This window comes from Hippopotamus amphibius, chromosome 5 (genome assembly GCF_030028045.1).
Source record: "Hippopotamus amphibius kiboko isolate mHipAmp2 chromosome 5, mHipAmp2.hap2, whole genome shotgun sequence".
Lineage (NCBI taxonomy): Eukaryota > Metazoa > Chordata > Mammalia > Artiodactyla > Hippopotamidae > Hippopotamus > Hippopotamus amphibius.
Window position 1 is genome coordinate 29,772,798 of NC_080190.1, and position 19,763 is coordinate 29,792,560.

Below are 19,763 nucleotides of genomic sequence, written 5' to 3' on the forward strand. Positions count from 1 at the left end.
TCTAAGTAAGATTCTAGGAAGAAAGAATGTAAGCTGCTAATTGCTATTTGTTAATCGTTAATTGGTATTTGTTTTCTCTCAGTGTTGGGCTGTTTATTTGTAGCCAGTACTGAGTGATTGCAGGTTTAGGAAGCAGTAAATTCATTTACTTGTCCACTGTATTAAGTTGCATGTACTGACCTGGGTTTTTGCTTGTTTATATTTTTGTTTTTGACTGTTTGGTTTGCAGGTTTGAAAAGGAAACAGAAGTATCCAACTTAAGAGCTTTGTGAAAGGTCTTTTAAGGGAGAACCTTTTCCCTAAAAATTTATTTCCTCAACAGGTAGAGTGGTTTATCCTATAGCCAGGCATTTTTTTAAGGAAACAAGAAGCAGCTTATCTTTGATTTTTGGAGTGATGGCAGAAATGGTAGGTTTTCTAGTGGGATCCCTACATGTGTTAGTAGGCAGCTATGTCATCGCTGTTTTATTAGTTTCCTTTGAGGAGCTCTTTTGTAGATTTAGTTTGAAGATTTATTTTTCAAATATACTTTGGCTTTTTCACTTTTATTTTTTAGGCTGTGCGTGTTACAAAACCCAAAATCCCAGAAGCCATAAGAAGAAATTTTGAGTTAATGTGAGTAATATGCATGGGATCCCAATATTTTTATTTAGGGCTACCATCTACATATTAATCTACCAGTCTAGAGGAAAATTATGTTTGAGATATTACACTGGGGAGGGGTATATGTCTATCTTCCATACTTTAATTGTAGTAATATTACCTATTCTGGTGTCTTAATTCCCACTAGACTCTTATTAGTTTTCTCTTTATATATGGACATTTCAGGAGCAGCTTCAGTGGCTAAGAATGCAGTTTGCTGTAAACTATTGTTGGAAGCCTAAGGAGCTATAATTTGGATGTGAATAATACCTTGAATTAAATATTAATAGAGGAGAGAAAGTCCTAGCAGTTAAGGTTGAAGAGAGTGCCTATATTTTGTTACTTGTTATAAATGGTAAGAATAAACACACTGGTATCAGGTTTGCTTTTCCATTGTATGTGAGTATGTGTCTAAAATTAGACCTGATCTTTATAATTTGCCTTTGGGGAAGCTTTACCCACCTTGACTCCTGGTAGTCTTCTCTTTTATGTGTCCAGGGCTTACTGGGAATGAGAAGTTACTTGCTTGACATGAGGTTAGTTTTTAAGTGTTTTAGAAGATTCCTTTTAGGGGACTGCCTATTGCAGTTGAAATGTCAGTATTCTCATACAACAGATACTGAAAAGAAGAAACAAAAGTCTTTAGGGAACTTGGCAGATATGTTAAGAGGCAAAATATGAAATACTGGAAAACTAACTTTGCAAAAGTCAAGAATACAAAAGATGTATAAATACAGGGGGTTCAAAAAGTAATAATACTGCTTCTTCATACTTCTGAGTCCTTATTGTTCCCAAGTCTGTCTTCTATTATGCAGAGTTTTGTCTTCCCTTTTTCATTGTAGAAAAGGATTTCTTCTTTTAAAACTCTAAAGCACAGAGTGCTAGGCTGAGTAGATCATGGGTCTCATACATTTATGGAAGAAAAAAAAATTTCTTGAAGGCTCAGGATGTCTTAGGCTTTAAGTATAATAGCTTCTGGTGTTAGAAAAATAAATACTATGTGTTATCTGCCCTCAAATAACTCTTGTATCCAGAATGTCATTTTATATCTCTTATCAGTGTTGGCAGGAGGAAAGGAGAGAGGTTGCGGGGGTGGGGGGGGGGGTGATGTTTGGGGGAATTATTGGAGTTACTTTTCAGGTAATTCTGGATCTTTCATAATTTTAAAGGCTATTGGAATTCCAGAATTAAAGGCTACCTTGGAATAATCCAATCTAACCTCCCACCTAATAGTAATCTATTTTTATACCTTTTCTGCCATATGGTCACCCAGTTGCCACTTGTACATGCTTAGTGATGGGCTGTTTCCATTATTAGAATGCTCAGATTCTTAGAAAGTTCTTCTTTACATTGAGCTCCACTTTACCACCTGATTAATAACTGCCACCTAGTTATATCTTCTATGCAACAAATAGGGCTACTATACAAGGGTGTCTGCCTGAAGAGGGGCTGAAATCCAGCCCCTTTCTGCTTGCCAAACCATGCATCCAAGGGGCTGCATCTACCCAGACGTTGGTGCCTTTTGCTAATTGGTCCAGATTAGCTGGAGGCCTAACAGCAAAGGAAGCATTTATATACTCCAGACACTTCCGGATCACAGGCCTTTCCATGATACGATTAGAGGAAGGGGTCTGACTAAAATACAATTATCCTAAATTTGATTTCTATTTCTGGGTCAAATTTAGGCAAATCATTTAATCTTTCAGCCTCAGATTCATGATTAGTAAAATAGGATAACACCTCCCTTGCCTACCTTAATGAATCAGAAAATTCCTGTTGAAAATGGTTCTCTGACCCACTGTAGAGTCAGAATTATTACCTGTGACTGCACATCATTTCTAACTTTTTGTAATATTTTACTCCACAGGGAAGCTGAGAAGACAAAACTTCTTATAGCTGCACAAAAACAAAAGGTTGTGGAGAAAGAAGCTGAGACAGAGAGGAAAAAGGCTGTTATAGGTACTTGGATTTCTTTCTAAAATGGATGCCTCTAAGTACACATGTGTTGTAAGTTTGTCCTGTCCTTTGTCAGTCTCATGTTGGATATTGATGGGACGCAAATAAGATTGCATCATACATAGTGGAGAATTCTGGTAATTCCTTTGTATATTCAGATGTCCTAAAGCCTTTAGAAGTAGATGAGCCAGTACCTGATGAAGTGCTTTGGCTCTCCACCATGGTGTTGGCCCCCACTGTTGTCTTTCGAGGGCAGGAAAAGTGGATGCGGTTTGGGGGCAGCTCTAGCCTCTGGTGGAATAGAGGTTTTATTTATACAGATTCAGAATAGGGAGGTTTTTTTGGCCAAAGCTCAGGATTATATAGTATGCATCCTTGCTGTTGACATGCACCTAGTTTTATCTGGATAGATAGATGTTACTGTCTCTGGAAGTACAGTAGGATTGCTCACGGTAATCCTTAAAACTCCAGCATACTGTGTATTCGACTGCCATCTTAGATTCTCAATTGTTTGTTCCTTTGCTGAAAGTTTGAGTTTTATATTAAATATTCCCAATATACAGGAACATACAGAGAACAATATAATGAAGGCTTAACATTTTGCCATATTTCCTTCAGATCATATTTTCTTTTAGGAAAAAGTTTATATATCTATTTGAAGCCTCCTTTGTACCTCTCCCTGGTCTTATTTCTTGACCTGTCTTCTCAGAGTACCTTCTGTTCTGAAGTTGATGTATATCTTTTCTGTCCATATTTTTATACTTTTACTCTAAGTATGTAACAGTAAACAATTCATAGAATTGTTTTACTACAAAAGTGGTATCAAACTCCACCTTTTATTTCACAATTTACTTTTTTTTTTTTTACTAACATTGTTTAAGTTTTATTCATATTGATACACGTAGATCTAGTTTAACTGCTCTGTATGTATTTCTCTCTATGAGCGAGCCTTATTTGATTCTGATGGATAACTTATGAATTAGTTTCCGGTTTTTCCTCATTACAGACAGTTCTGCAGTAATACCCTTATCCATGTCTCTCTGTGCACACATGCAGGAGTTTTCCTAGAGAAGTGCTACTCAACATGTGATGCGGGTCGGTGCCCTGTCACTGGCTTTTTGTTTTGGATCCACGAGATGAGTACAGAAATTGAGAATGAGTGTTTAGAAGCTCTTACAGAGTTTTAACACAATAATTTTATTGTCTGTTGAATCTAATAAACTGGAACTTACGTTTTTCTTTTTTAATATTTTTCTAGTAACTCATTTTTATTATAATTTATAAAATATTGAAATACAAAAAAAGGAAATGCATTTCCCACAGGTTGTTTGAGAAGCACTGCTCTAGAATACGTATCTTGAAGTAGAATTGCAGGGACATAGGGTACACACATCTTCAAGTTATAGCACACTGCCAAATTGCTCTCCAAAGTGATTCCTCCATTTTACCCTCTCCTCAGCAGTGTTTGAGTTTCAGTTTCTTTGCTGCCTTATTCAATTCCCATTTCCACACATCCTCCTCTACCCTTGGAGTTATCAGATTTTTAAAAATTTATACCAGTTTGATGGTGGACATGGTATCACATTAATTTTGATATGCTTCCCCAGTTACTAGTAAAGTTACTAGTAAAGTATTGTTTATAGGTCATTCAGGTTTCCCTTTTTTTTGGCAGGTGAATTGGCTCTTAATATCTTTAGCCCATTATTTGGTTACTTTTTAAATCTGATTTGTAGAAGTTCTTTTTATCTTCTGGATATTAATCCCTTCCCAGGTTTATGCATTGCAAATATCTTCTCTCAGTTCCTGGCTTGTCTTTGAACTTTATGATGTCTTTGACATACATATATATTTCATTTTCATGTAATCAGATTCATCAATCTTTTCCTTTCCAGTTTGTGCTTTTCCTATCTTGTTTTAAGAATTCTTCCCCAACCCAAAAGTAATAATTTTATTCTAAAAGTTTTAAAATTTTTCTTCTCATTTTTAGGTCTTGAGTCCATCTGGAATTTATTTTAATGTTTAGTGTGACATAGAAATTCAGTTTAGTTTTTTCCAAATGGCAAGCCAATTGTCTTAGACTGTTTGTTGAATAGTTCCTTATTCCCTCTACTTATTTCTAATATCACATCTGTCACATAATAAAATCCTGTATATAATTTGTTCTGTTGTTAGGGTTTCTGTTTTCTTTCAATTTCTTGGTCTATCCTTTTACAGTAATACCTTGCTTTAATTACTGTAGCTTTTCTTTTAAGTATTGCTATCTAGGAGAGCAAGTTTCTTCTTAACTATTCCTCTTAACTGTTCCTATTTCTAAAATTGTATTGGACTATTCTAGGCCCTTTATTCCTTCAAATAAATTTTAGAACCAGCTGCTCGAGTTCTGTAAAATACTGTTGGGGTTTTTTATTGTAATCACATTACTTGTATATAGTGCATCAGTTTGGAGAGAATTACAATATTTATGATATTAAGTTTTATAAATGTTATATTTCTCCATTTATGACAATGAAAAATGAAAGAATGGTCTTTCAAAAAAGTATCATATTTTTCTTCTCAAAGTTATTATAAATTGTTAGAGATTTATTCCTATATATTCCTCAAATTTTTTGCTATTATAAATAGGCTCTTTTTCAAGGCACATTTTCGAACTGGTTTTTACTTTTGTATAGGCGCGCTGTTAATTTTTTCATTTAGCGATCTTGCTGAAAATACTGTTGTTTCTAATAGTTGTTTCTATTGGATTTCCCAAGTAATCTTAGTGTCTTCAGATCAGGACAGTTCTGGTTTCCCCTCTGTACTCTCACTCCTTTTAGTTCTTATCTTACTGCTTTAGGCTATGATTTCCAGTGTAGTGTTGAAAAGAAAGATGGTGACAGGCATTCTTGTCTTGTTCCTAACTTTAAATACACAGTCCAAGTGATGTTTGCTGAACTTAACTTTTATCGGGTTAATGACGTTTCCTTCTGTTTCTTGCTTGCCAAGGGTTTTTATCATGAATGACTGCTAAAACTTTTTGAATTTTTTTCTAAATCTGTTGAGATGACCGTGTAATTTTTCCTTTTAAAGCAGTTAATATGGTGAATTATATTAATAGATTTTCTCTTACTGAATTATTTTGTCTTCCTGGGATAAATTCACTTGATCATGAAGTAAGAGTTTTACCCTGATACATTTCATATGGCTTACTGATAATTTCTTTTAATTTTTTACTTTTGTTTTCATAAATGGTCAGCTTTTTTTTCTTATATTCTTACTCTCAGTTTTTTGGGGGTTTTTGTTTGTTTTTGTATCATGGTTACACTAGCCTCAGAATGAGTTGGAGAGCATTTCTTCTTTTTCTGTGTTCTGGAGCATTTTGTATAAAATATGTTTTATCTCCTCTTTGTAGATTTGGTGGAACTCAATTATAAAAACCATCTTGGTCTAGTGGGGTTTGTGCTTTTTTGTATGCTTGTTTGATTTCTATGGCAACATTTAACCTACTGATTTAATTTCTGTATTGTGTAAGGTATTTGTTTCTTTTTTTAAGTCAGTTCTGGTAGTTACATTTTCTAGAAAATTGTCCATTTCATCTGATATTTCAAATTTGGGGGCATAAATTTGTTTGTAAAGTTCTCTTGTGATTTTTTAAACCCTCTACAAATTGGTATGCCCTTTTTCATTCCTGATATTGGTTATTTGTGCCTTCTGTTTTGCTGGATCAGAGATCTGTTTTATTCATCTTCTTGCACTAGAGTTTAATTTGGTTGATTCTTTTGTCACTTTCTTTTCAATTATTATTTATACTTTTATTATTTATTTTCTACTGTGAATTTACTCATTGGTTCTTTTCTAACTTTTTGAGTTACTAAATTCTTTAGTTTTTAGTCTTTTCTAATGGAAGTATGTAAGATTATACATTTTCTTCTAAGTTCCGCTTTTAGGTACATCCACAAATTTTGAATGTAGTTTATTGATGTTTGGTTTTCATCTTTTTTAAAAAAATTTCCATTATTCTTTTACTCATGAATTATTAAAAGTATTTTTCAATTTCTAATTGAATGGGTTCTTAGGGGGCTACCTTTTTACTGTTGGTTTCCAATGTTATTGCATTGTAGTCAGAAAATATGATCTGTTATATGGATTCTTAAGTATTTGTTGAAGTTTGTTTTGTGGACTATCAGTACATGGTCCTTTTTTGGTAAATGTTCTGTGTGTGCTTGAAAAGATTGAATGTATATTCCCTATTTGTTGGATGCAGGTTTCTTTATATATTCATTATGTCAGGATTATGAATTGTATTGTTCACATCTTCTGTATTCTTCTAATTTTTGCCTTCTTGAGCTATCAATTACTGAGAGAGGTGTGTTAAAATGTCCCACTATTACCATGGACTTTGTTGACATGTAACTCTTTTTCTTTATGTATTCTGGAGTGTTATCACTAAGAGAGTTTAGTTTCAGAATTGGATTGTTACATCTCTGTGGAGAATTGGTCCTGTTATGTAATAATCCTCTTTTATAGACAGACATGCTTGTTGGCTTAAGGTCTATTTTGTCTGATGATAATATAGCTATGACAGATTTCTCTTGGTTAGTTATTTTCTTGATGTATCTTTTCACATCCTTTTACTTTCAACTTTTCTATGTCATTATGTTTTAGGTGTGTCTCTTGTAAACAGCATATAGCTGGATTTTGTTATCTTATCCAATGTGAGAATCTGTCTTTTAACTGGTGAGTTTAGTCTTTTTATATTTATTGTGGTTACTGCTATATTTGAACTTGTTTGTATCATTTAATTTTGTGCCATTTACCATGCTTCTTTTTCCCCTCTTTTCTGATTGGTATTGAATTGATTGTATTTTATTCTTTTCTTCCTTTTAATTAATTGGAAGTTTTACATTCTATTTCTAGAATGTATAACTAGTCATTGCCTGTAAAATGTTAGCAAGCATACCTGACTTGACAGAATCTACAGTTAATCATTCTTTCCATCCTCTTCTTGAACAATACCTTAGTATGCTTTAACTCTTATCACTGTCTTCCAGTTTTACATATTATTGTCGCCTAGTATTTTAGTTTCATGTTGTTTTTATTCCCCCATTGATTATTATCATTATTGATTCTTACAGTAAATATTTTATTTTGATTTAAATGTGTTGTGTAATTTTTTCCTCTTCATTGCTTCTGGCAATTCATTTTTTTTTTTTTTTTTTTTTTGCTAGCCTTTTTTTCAGTGAAGGCTAAAGACTGGAAAACTTATTCAGTCTTCCTTGGTCTGAAATACTTTTATTTCATTCTTGATGGTAATTTATCCTCCGGTTCTAAGCCCAACTAAATTTACTTTTTGTTGTCACTTTGGCAGTATTATTTTGTTTTTGTTTGGCTTCTTCTCCTCTTTTTACTTTTAAGAATTTTCTCTGCTTAAAAAAAAAAAAAAAGAATTTTCTCTGTCTCTGTGTATTTTCTAGTTTCACTATGATATGTCACTGGGCTGGTGGGTAGAGTATTTTAGTCTCACTGGAGTTGCAACCCTTTAGCAGATCTTGGGTCTTATACAGGAATTTCAGTTGTAACATCTCAAGGCCTCATCTCCTGGCCCTGCGTGGGCAGTAACTCAAGGCCCTCTCTCTTACTTGTCTAATAACCACTCCCAGGGCTGCTACCACACAGGCTGCCAGCACTCTCTTTACTTGTCTCTCTTGAGTATCTTGCATTCTTCCTTATGATCTCAATTATACATTAGAAAACAATTTTGTTATATTTTATCTAGCATTTTAAGGTGTTTGTAGCTGAAGCATTTCTCATTAGCCTCCTCCACCAATTGTCTAGAACTAGAGGTATTGTCATGCTCTTTATTGGTTTATGCCCACACGTCAGAGAACAGTGTTAAATGGAATTACTGCATCAGTTGCCCATGTTGAGACACCATTCTCTGGGTTCTAGTTATAGGCTCCAGATTCCTCACTTTTTATTCAAATTTTATCTTGAGTTTCCGCTTATAGCTAAATTTTTAGCCCAGCTGAGCATAGTTGTCTATTTTTAGGATGGTATGATGATAAATTGATTTTATGCTGATGGGGAAGTAGGGAAGTATGCTCTGGAGTAGTTGGTAAAGGATCCTGCCTTATAGAAAGAAGAAATCACTTGGAAATGTTCATTCCATTATGCACCACCTCCAGAGGCCAGGGAGAAGATATGTTAAAATACTCAACTTCTTTGGCTGAAAGGAGAATTGAGAATGTTCTTCAAGAATTGCAGTGATTGTATTGAAAATATAATTAGAGTCTTTCTTCCCTGGTTCTGGATCCTTTGGGTTAGGCCAGAGCTTTCCTAAGGATGCTTTGTTTTCACTGTCTGTAATTGCCTGCTGCAGCCACCTTGTTCACGCCCAACACTGTTTTTACCTTCTCAGGTGAATTACCATGCTTTCTCTTTTATCTTCTACAGTAGTCAGAATATTCCTCCTCTGGTAACCTTCATCACATCATTTCCCTGATGGTTACTTAACAGTTGATGCTGCGTATATATTAAAGCTAAATTCTTTAGCCTGTCACTCAAAACAGGGGTCTTCCAGCCCTCTGTATTCTTTTTGTTGTCTTCTCATGTCGGCTGGCCCTTTATCACTTCTTCACTGCGACTTATCTACTTGTTTTTGTTTACACTTCCTGCCAGGTCCTCTTAGGTCATGACTATTATTTTCTTTAAGATTTCTCCCAGAAGGCCTTCCTTGGTTTATCTTGCTTATTCTTTTTTTCACCTGCCACATTATATAGTTGTCCTGTGTTGCCATACATTTGTGTTGCTCTGTTTTGCTCTGAGTGCTTTCATGAAATATCTTTTTTTCCCCATTAGCGTGTGGACCATTGCCATTTAATCCCATGAAGGACTGCACCTGTTCCCTTTTGTATTCCTCCTTCCCACAAAACAAGCACTGTCAAAATAGAACAGTGAAGTAAGAAATAAATGCCCTTTTTTCTGTTGAGTTGTTTACAGTCTGGATAGATAAAACAATGAAACAATTAGCCCATAAAACCTTATATAATTAAATGTTAGACTATATGCGGCTGTTTCTAAGTACCTCAGGAACTACAGAAATGTTTTTGAAGGTGTCTTGTTTTGTATATAATTGTAGAAGCAGAGAAGATTGCACAAGTGGCAAAAATTCGGTTTCAGCAGAAGGTGATGGAGAAAGAAACTGAAAAGCGCATTTCTGAAATTGAAGGTACCTCAGGGAGAAAAGAGGCTCTGACCATCCTGAACTGCTTCTCTGTCTCAGGGACTGGGTCTGGGTTATGGTGGGTGGGCCACAGACAGAATAATCTGGTTTGGAGGAAGTAGCTGGCCTGATATTCTAGACAAATTTTTTTAAAATTGCTGTTGCATGTCTAGCTCTTTGGTTTGGTTTGTGACTGTGGGAAACTCAGCCTTTCAATTTCCGTCCTAAAATTGGGGCTTGTTTGTTCTCAGGCAAAGTAATCAGTTTTAAAGAATATACAAGTTAACACCACCAGTTTCTTTTCTACCTGTCAACCAAAAAAATAACCAGACAGTTAGCCGGGGAAAAAAGGAGCCCCAGTTTTCATAGAGGCTCCCAAACTCTTGATTACACATAGTGAGATGTTGGTGTTCTTAGCTCACAGTCTTGAAGACCAAATATTCAACCTCTTCTGCTTATATGATGATGCTTCCTATCATTCTGCATTAACTGATTCTGAATCAGATTTGAAGGGGATGGAGACAGTGCGGTAAATAGAGCAGAGCTGTCATGTCTGGACTTAATTATTAATACTTAAAGCCTAGAGCCTGGGTGGGGTGTGAGGCTTTGGGTGATGAGGGGTGGAGGAAAGAAGGAGCAACTTCAGGTGGAAAATGAAGTAGGTTCAGAAGAGCTGAGAGTTAACTTGACATTGACAAAAGTATTCCCCTTTGAGAAGGAGTTGTCAGGGACTGGGATTTGAAAACTGCTAACATTGTTATATGCCTTTAAAGTAAAGTAAATGACTAGAATATCAGGCAGTGGATAAAGGGGCTTCTACTTAAGGTAGAGTCTGAGCTCTTATCCAGCTGAGGAAATGGATTGCAGCTTTGCTCTGTTTTGAACACCCTCACTCTTTTACTTACTAGATGCTGCGTTCCTGGCCCGAGAGAAGGCGAAAGCTGATGCTGAGTATTATGCCGCACACAAATATGCCACCTCAAACAAGGTGACTGGTTCTCCGTGCCACTCTCCTAGTAATACAGTTTGGGTTTTTGCTTTCTGGTGTAGAGGGTTCTAACATGATAGAGCTGATTTTACCCAGTGTCAAGGAAGAGTAGTTACCATCACACCCTCTAGAATCAGCCAGTCACTTGGAAAACATATATTGCACATTAAACGGGTAGAGAACTTTGTATAATTCCTTATGAAAGTGGGGAGCTAGGACAAAGGCAAGCAGATATATAAACCCAAGTCACATGTCATAAATTCATTCATTTGAACTGTTGTATAAGGGCTCAGTAATCAGAAAGGTTAAAGGTCTTCTCCTGAGATGCCAGGAGGGTTGGGAGAGGAGTGAAGTTCATTTAAAATTGCTTCCCAGGTCAGGTGGCCTTTTTGGGTAGATGCTAAGCTTGTTTAGAGCAGCGTTTCTCATCAGACATTCTTAGCATTTTGGGGTGACATTTTTTCATTGTCAAAGACTATCTCACACATTATGGCCCTTGCCTGCTAAACTGTCAGTAGCGCTCACCAATTATTTTAACAGTCCACGCCCCCCCACACACACACGTTTCCAAATGCCCCCAATTGAGTATTGCTTGTTTGTTGGATTAAAAAAATACTCTAGTCATGAGAAATTTCATATGTGATAACTTGAGAAGGGATGTTGGGTGATGTATGGGTGAACAGTTTTTGTGTAGGGACTGGGGTAAGTTTAGGTCTAGAGAGTACAAACCTAATTAGTAGGAATTATTTAATTAAAAGTCAGCTAGAACCCGTAGTATTCTGAGAAGAGAAGGAAATGACCAAGGTTTATAAGGTTACTGATTATACAGTAAAGTGGAACAGAAAAAGTTGAGAAGGAGGTTGCTAAGGTGTATGATGCAGTTTGAAGGGTTAGCGTCAAGATTTAAGGTATAGACAGGGCTTAAACATTTTCAATTTAGAAAGGAACAACAATCTATATTCCGAAGAAATCTTAAGATACGGTAAGTTGTCAGAACGAGAGTTGTCAGTACTTTGAAATCCAGTGTAAATTTAGAAATAAACTTAACATATTGGAGAACACAGCTCTGTCGAAACAGAATGGACTTTGGTCAAGACGAAGGCAAGATGAGAAATTTCAGTTCCAAACCAGTGATCCAAATCTGTCATGGGAAAAGCTGGCCAGGCACAAGTATCAAGACTTTATCATTAAGGTCAGCCTTATGTTAAAAGGGGCAGCAGTTTTATGCCATTCAGAAAAATGCTGTTAATGTGATAGCCACACTTCAAAGTGAGAGAGGGTCTTTGGTAACAATTCAGAGTTGAGGAATGATATTCAGAACAGCAATAGGGAAAATCTGTGTAAGGAAATAGAGCAGTGACTGTCACAGCAGAGTATCCTGATGCCTTTGCTCTTGTTTGCCCCTCACAGCACAAATTGACCCCGGAATACCTGGAGCTCAAAAGGTACCAGGCCATTGCTTCTAACAGTAAGATCTACTTTGGCAGCAACATCCCTAGCATGTTCGTGGACTCCTCTTGTGCTTTAAAATATTCACATGTTAGGACTGGAAGAAAAAGCTCTCTCCCCTCTAAGGAGGCTCTTGAGCCCTCTGGAGAGAGCCCCATCCAAAACAAGGAGAGCACAGGTTGATGCAACAGGTGGAAATGTTCTCCCATATCAAGATGTGGCCCAAGGGGTTAAGTGGGAACAATGGTTATACGACTCTTCAGATTTACAGAGAACTCATGCTCCGTCTGTTCTGCCTTTGCTGTGGTAGTCCTGGTTTATCAGCTGATTGCAGGATAGAGCTAGCTGTCTGGCACCCACATGGTCTTTTCAGCTACGGTTTTATCAAATATCCTGTGTGTGTTCCTTTCTAAACTGGTACTCATGAATGAGGGATAGTCTGATGCTAAGATACTGCCTGCACTGGAATGTTAAACACTAAGTATTTAATAAGCTGTGTTTTTCTAAGCTGAGGTCTATTGGATAATGTTTACATTGGTCCCTGGGGAAATGTGTGCTCAGCCATTCAAGAGGTAGGAGGTCAGAGAGAAGACAGCCATGATGTGGTAAGTGTAAAGAAGACTGATTGTGCCGGGACCCAGCTCTTACTTTGGGGTCCAGTCCCAGCATTCATCCATGTGATTAGCATCTAATCTGCTGAAGTGTCCCAGGAAATGATCTTCCACTTGAGCAACCATTTACTTGATATGATTCACACCTTTTTGTTTTTCTACAGTAAAGATGGTGGCTTGCTGGGACATGCACCTTGCCACCCAATCAGAGATTCTTCATAGAGATTCCTAATCATTAGTTTATTGCATTAGTAGGCCCAGAGATAGAGCTTAGTTTGAAGTTTTGGGTGAGATGAAACCTTTGAACCAAAGCTCTGGGGGCCGTGCACACCCCTGCATTGGGTGATGGCTGTCTGTGTCACTGCCCCAGGCCATGTGTGACTAAGGTGCCTGGTTTTTAGCCACAGACAACTTCTTATATGTCACCTCTCAGCTCTGGCCAAGAGTGGAACAGGACTTTAACCAGAAATAGGAGCAGCATCCAGTTCCCAGATGTTCACTGCACAGTATTGTATCATAACTGCAGGAAGTTTTTATTTTTAAAACTGGATTTGGGGTACATTCATTTGCCCCAGTACCTCTGCCTAAAGGTCAAATCCTGGGGCTGCCATGGTTACTGGCCCACGGATTCTCCTTCCCAATATTGTTCAGGAGCCTACAGGGTGGAACAAGAAGTAACCTAGAAAGCATCCTTGGTCATCTTTGTCTCCTTCCCTCCTGGCCCTGAGATGCTGAAATCTAAGTTGTTCCCCCAGCTTTCACCTCACCTAGGAGATCAGGATTATTCCACTGACTTCCTGGGCAGCCAGTGGATTTAAACTTCATGAGAGGATGACAGAGTTAGCCTGTGGCTATGGGAGATCTGTTTCAGTTGGACCTTTTTTTACCTTAAGATTAACTTCCTGAATCAGTGTGCCCTGTAGTTAGGCCTGAGTTTATGCAGTTTAAGACACCTTTTGTGTACACTATATTCAAGCCAGACAGAAAAGTCATGGACCACTTCCAGAAAACTTCAAGCTAACTGTCAGTCTCATGACAGCTTGTGGGTTGTGCCAAACACTTAATATGGGAAAGGAACCCCAGATTTGAGGTCTTTTCCCTGGGCCTTATCCTATAAAGGCGTTTGTAATATGGAAAGAGTAATTTTTTTTGTTTTTGCTCATTTAATTATACACATTCTCTTTATGAATGAATTTTGTGTTTTCTAGCCCTCTTTAAAAGATCTTTGAAATGATATAATAAACTCTTTACCTGTCATATATTGTTGCTGCATATAAATAATGATTGTTGTGGGAAATCTGGATCATTGACCTTTGTGCTTTTCTTCCTAGAGATATTTCCTATTCCCATGAGCTAAAAGCTGTTGCCCCAAAGTGATGGATGTGGGTTTTCTTACAAGCCACAAGCCCTGGTGGCAGAGTTGAGAGACAGGGAAGTAGTGCTGTGAAGGTCTCAAGAAAGGACTTCTACTTAAACTCTCCAGTGTACTTGGAGTGTGTTTCCCTGTGCTCACTGAAGCTCTCAGTCTGCCCCCACCCCCTCTTCAGGGATGTTCCTTTTGGTAATCTTGAAGTCTTAAATTTATATGTGAAATGCTACCTTTTTTAAAGAAGAAACTAAATAAAATTATTTTACTATCAGTGATTTGTGTTTTTCACATATGTCTCTGTTCTTCTCTGTTGCTTAACCTGCTCCTCAGGCTGTCCGGCCTGTTTCAGCTCAGGAGCCAGTTTATTTACTAGTTTAACTTAACTATATGCACTTTTCTTACACTCTTCCCAGAAGCATCATGTAAGAATTTTGAAAGCAGGGTTTCCATTCTTTCCTGACTCACAGAATTTAACAAGGAGTGTTCTGATTCTTTGTGGAATGCAGCCAGCAGCAGAGGAGGGAAGGGGGGGGACGGAGCATCGTGCCCCTCAGAGACTGCCTGAGAGCTGACATACTTACACTGAGGAGGGGAGTGGGCACTGTCCTGAGGTGGAGAAAGGACAAACTGTATAATTGTAACTGGCAGTGGTATGATGTAAACTTCACTAATTCAGTTGTTAACCTAGGGGCCAGGGTTGGACCTGCTCTGCCCAAGCTTTCAATATTCCCTCCTGGGGACAATTTCATAAGTGATGTTGGGGCATCAGGGGTTGATAATTGGGAGTTTTGAGGAAAGCAGCCCTTTTATTTTTGCTTGGGTTCCTGTGGGATCGAACCCCATGGTATCCTACATCTGTGGCTACAAACCAGGGAAATTTAATTCAAGTTAATTATCCTGTAGGCTTTTGGTATGTCTTAAAATGAAGTGATTTAGAATTAAATGATTTCTGCCTCTTGCTCTGGGAAGGAAATTTGTGCATTAGACATGGCTTCTGATTGCTTTAGAATTAAGTCCCAAATGTGTACATACAATGTTCTTTGTGATTTGCCCCCACTGAGCTCTCCAGCCCACATCCTTGAATGTACCTTCTCTCTATGCCTTTGCATAGGTCATCCACCTGGCCTACTTTTTCTCCCTTATAGCTCCACCTATGCTTTGCTAACTCCTAAAGAGTCTTCACTTCTTCAGAGAGATCTTCTGGAACTGCCCGCTCCGATCAGCACCCCACATTTCCCCGTTTGGAACACTCCACATGCCTCACATTACCTGCTTAATGTCTGTTCTCACAAATGTTTAGCTCCCTGGGGGACAGGGAGTGTGACCACTCTCTTCCCTGGGATGGTATCTGCTGCTCATGCCTTGCACAGTGCCTGGCCCATATGAGTTGGTCAGTTATGTTGTGTGAAGGAACAAACGGATGAATGTGAAAGGCAGGTAAGTGAGTAGTAGTAGGGAAAAAGGACAGAAGTTAGGCTAGAGTGTCCACGTCAGGACTTAGTGTATAACCACAGGAAATTACCTAATATCTCTGAACTTGTTTACACGTTCTTTCAGAGCTCTTCAGTGGGTTCAGCAATATCTGTTAAAGCACCTGGAATAGTGATTTGCACATGGTGTTTGGGGGGGCGGGGGGCGGGAAGGTGTTAGTTCACCCAGCCTATTGGAGTCAATACTGTTTCTGTTTCTGAGTAGACTCTTAAGCTCCTGTGATGAACAGAGAGCACAGTGCCTGATACATACAAGTGCGTCAGAAAACACATTAAATTATGTCTTCAGCAGCAGTGACTTAAGGTAGCTGGATTTTAAACCTCAACCACAGCCCTCCTGGAACATCTCAACAAGCTGGGCCAGCTTCTTGGCTTTCCTCTGGTCTCCTGTCTTTGCGTAAGCGTTTAAAACTAATTTGCTGTTAATTCGTTGCTCACTCCCCCAAGTGTCCACTATTATATTACTCAGAATGACATTTTACTTGTTTTCCTTACCATGTTTTTTTGGAATTAGTGACTTTTATCTTTTTTTTCCCTTTTATCTCTTTCTATCCATTTTTCTACCTTCCATATGCTATGGGCTGAATGTGTCCTCCTAAAAATCGTGTTGAAGCCCTAATGCCCCATGTGATGGTAATTGGAGGTGAGGCTTTTGAAAGGCATTGGGTTGGCCAAAAGGTTTGTTCAGTTTTTTCCCATGAGATGGCTCTAGTAGCGCTTAGTTGTTTTTAACTTCATTCAAAACAATTCTGTTAGATTGTACTGTGACAGCTGTCTCATCAGTGTGCATTTTAAAAAGAACTTATCAAAATTGATGAATTTTGTGTAGCCGTTTTAATAGTAAAAATGGGAGAAAAACAATATTATAGGCATGCTATGCTTTATTATTTCAAGAAAGGTAAAAACGCAACTGAAAAGCACAAAAAGATTTGCGCAGTGTGTGGAGGAGGTACTGTGAGTGATCGAATGTGTCAAAAGTGGTTTGCGAAGTTTTGTGTTGGAGATTTCTTGCTGGACGATGCTCCACAGTCGGGTAGACCAATTGGAGTTGGTAGCGTTCAAATCGAGACATTAATTGAGAACAGTTAGCATTATACCACACGGGAAATAGCCGACATACTCAAAATGTCCAAATCAAGCATTGAAAATCATTTGCACCAGCTTGATTATGTTAATCACTTTGATGTTTGTGTTCCACATAAGTTAAGTGAATAAAACCTTCTTGACCATATTTCTCTACTGAAAGGTAATGAAAATGTTCCATTTTTAAAACAAATTGTGACGGGCAATGAAAAGTGAATACTGTACAATAATTTGGAATGGAAGAGATCATGGGGCAAGTGAAATGAACCACCAACAACCACACTAAAGGCCGGTGTTCATCCAAAGAAAGCAATGTGTATGTAGTGGGATTGGAAGAGTCCTCTGTTATGAGCTTCTTCTGGAAAACCAAACGACTAATTCCAACAAGTACTGCCAATTAGACCAACTGAAAGCAGCACTCAATGAAAAACATCTGGAGTTAATCAACAGAAAATGCATTATCTTCCATCAGGATAATGCAAGACCACATGTTTCTTTGATGACCAGGTAAAAACTGTTACAGCTTGGCTGGAAAGTTCTGATTCATCTGCCATATTCACCAGACATTACACCTTCAGATTTCCATTTATTTCAGTCTTTACAAAATTCTCAATGGAAAAATTTTCAATTCTCTAGAAGACTGTAAAAGTCACCTGAAATAGTTCTTTGCTCAAAAAGATAAAAAATTTGGGGAAGATGGAATTATGAAGTTACCTGGAAAATGGCAGAAGGTAGTGGAACAAAACAATGAATATGTTGTTCAATAAAGTTCTTGGTGAAAATGAAAAATATGTCTTATTTAAAAACTGAAGGAACTTTTTGGCCAATCCAATAATTAGGTTGTGAAGGGGGAGCCTTCATAAATAGAATTAATGCCCTCATAAGAAGAGATGTCTTGTTGGGCCATATGAGGGCACAGCAAGAAGGAAGCCATCTGCAAATCAGGAGGAGCGCTCTCACCAGACACCAAATCTGCTACCACTTTGGTCTTGGACTTCCCAACATCCAGAACTGTGAGAAATGAATATTTGTTATTTAAGCCACCCAGTTTATAGTATTTTGTTATAGTGGCCCAAGCAGACTAAGATACCAGCTATTTCTATTTTTTATCTTCAAATATTTGCATCTAGTTTATGCTAGTTGCTGAGGCAACAAAAAGGCTTTTAGCCGGGGGGGGGGGGGGGGGGCGGGGGGGGAGGCGGTGTTTAGGGTGGTATGGCAAATAAATAGGCAAGTATAATAATGTGGTAAGTACCACAGCAGGGTGGACACTGGTTGCAAGGAGCACAGGTGAGGGTCACCACTTAGTTGCCTAGTGGGTCCTAGGAGGCAGTGTCAGATCTGAGCCATATTTTTAAGGATACACAGGAGGCAGCCAGCCAACTGAAGAGAATGATGGTAATGGTGTAATGTGTTTCAGACAATGGAAGCACCAGATATTGGGGGTTTGTTTTTGTTTTTTTGTTTGTTTTTTACTGGCTGTGTCAGGTCTTAGTTGTGGCATGTGGGATCTTTCGTTGAGTCATGTGGGCTCCAGAGCTTGTGGGCTCTAGTTATGGCATGCACGCTCTCTAGTTGTGGCACAGTGGGCTCAGTAGTTGTGGCACGCAGGCTTAGTTGCCCCACAGCATGTGGGATCTTAGTTACCTGACCAGGGATCAAACCGACATCCCCTGCATTGCAAGACGGATTCTTAACCACTGGACTACCTGGGAAGTCCCAATGCTACTGTATTTTAAAATGCAATTCACTGGGTCCCCATGCCCCAACAGTACCATGCATGCAATTAACATCTTGTTTTTCACTGCAGGGTTCCCCCCACACTGTGGAAGCTGCAGTCATTCTGCACATATACTCAAGTCAGATATGCACAAGAATTCATATCCTGAGAGACAACCCTCAACCAATGGAAGAAAGGAGTGCAAAAGGTCAGAAAGGAGGTGACCCCTAAAACCTTTTCAATGGAGACAGCAACCCTCCTGACACAACAGGAGAAACAATGTGAGCATCGAATTAAATACAATTCAACAAATGTTCAAGTGCTTGGTATGTGCCAGGAAACTTCAAATGTGTTAAGTATTCGACCAACAATGAACAAAACAATAGTGAATAAGACATACAGACTTTGTTCTCTTAGAATCAACAGTCTCCCTTAATCAAAGAATTCCAACTATGATGAGGCTATACAAATGGGAGGAATGTAGTACTGGGAGTGTAAAAAGAGAGAAGGGGGAGATAAAGAATGAGAAAGTATGCTAGCCAGTTAAAGATCAGGGAATAACAACAATTAAAAAATATTTTTTTACAAAACAAAAATTTCTTAATGGGCAGCTCTCAATAGACATTTCTTCAGCGAACATATACAAATGGCCAAATAGAATATGAAAGATGTTTAACATCATTAATCATTAGGGAAATGCCAATCAAAACCAAAATGAGGGACTTCCCTGGTGGCGCAGTGGTTAAGAATCCGCCTGCCACTGCAGGGGACACAGGTTCGAGCCCTGGTCCGGGAGAACTACATGCCTTGGAGCAACTAAGCCTGTGCACTACAACTACTGAGCCTGCACTCTAGAGCCTGTGAGCCACAACTACTGAAGCCCGCTCACCTAGAGCCTGTGCTCAGCAACAAGAGAAGCCACCACAATGAGAAACCCGCGCACTGTAACAAAAATAGTCTGCAACTAGAGAAAGCCTGCATGCAGCAACAAAGACCCAACACAGCCAATAAATAAATAAAATTTAAAAAAAATATATATATATAAGTAGAGTTCAGTAAATGTTTAAAAAAAACCACAGTGAGATAGGACTTTATACCCACTAGAATGGCTATAACAAAAAAGACAGTACCAATTGATGGCAAGGATGGGGAGGAATTGGAATCCTCATACATTACTAGCAGGAATGTAAAATGCTACAGCTACTTTGAAATATGTTTTGAAAGTTCCTCAAAATGTTAAACATAGAGTTACCACAA

At 38.2% G+C, this 19,763-nt stretch overlaps 1 protein-coding gene across 5 annotated transcripts in view; it reads left to right on the plus strand.

The window, feature by feature from the left end:
• Positions 1 to 14,484, plus strand: part of ERLIN1 (ER lipid raft associated 1) — a 41,482-nt gene extending 26,998 nt beyond the window's left edge. For 4 of the 5 annotated variants that reach the window (XM_057734210.1, XM_057734212.1, XM_057734213.1 and 1 more), the window contains 5 exons: positions 557 to 615; positions 2,510 to 2,601; positions 9,713 to 9,802; positions 10,705 to 10,784; positions 12,195 to 14,484. In XM_057734210.1, coding sequence (XP_057590193.1) covers positions 557 to 615; positions 2,510 to 2,601; positions 9,713 to 9,802; positions 10,705 to 10,784; positions 12,195 to 12,416 — 543 coding nt within the window. In that variant the 3' untranslated portion in view covers positions 12,417 to 14,484. The remainder of the gene's footprint in view (positions 1 to 556; positions 616 to 2,509; positions 2,602 to 9,712; positions 9,803 to 10,704; positions 10,785 to 12,194) is intronic. The other variant, XM_057734211.1, reaches the window with a different exon arrangement.
• The last annotated feature ends 5,279 nt before the right edge of the window (positions 14,485 to 19,763 follow it).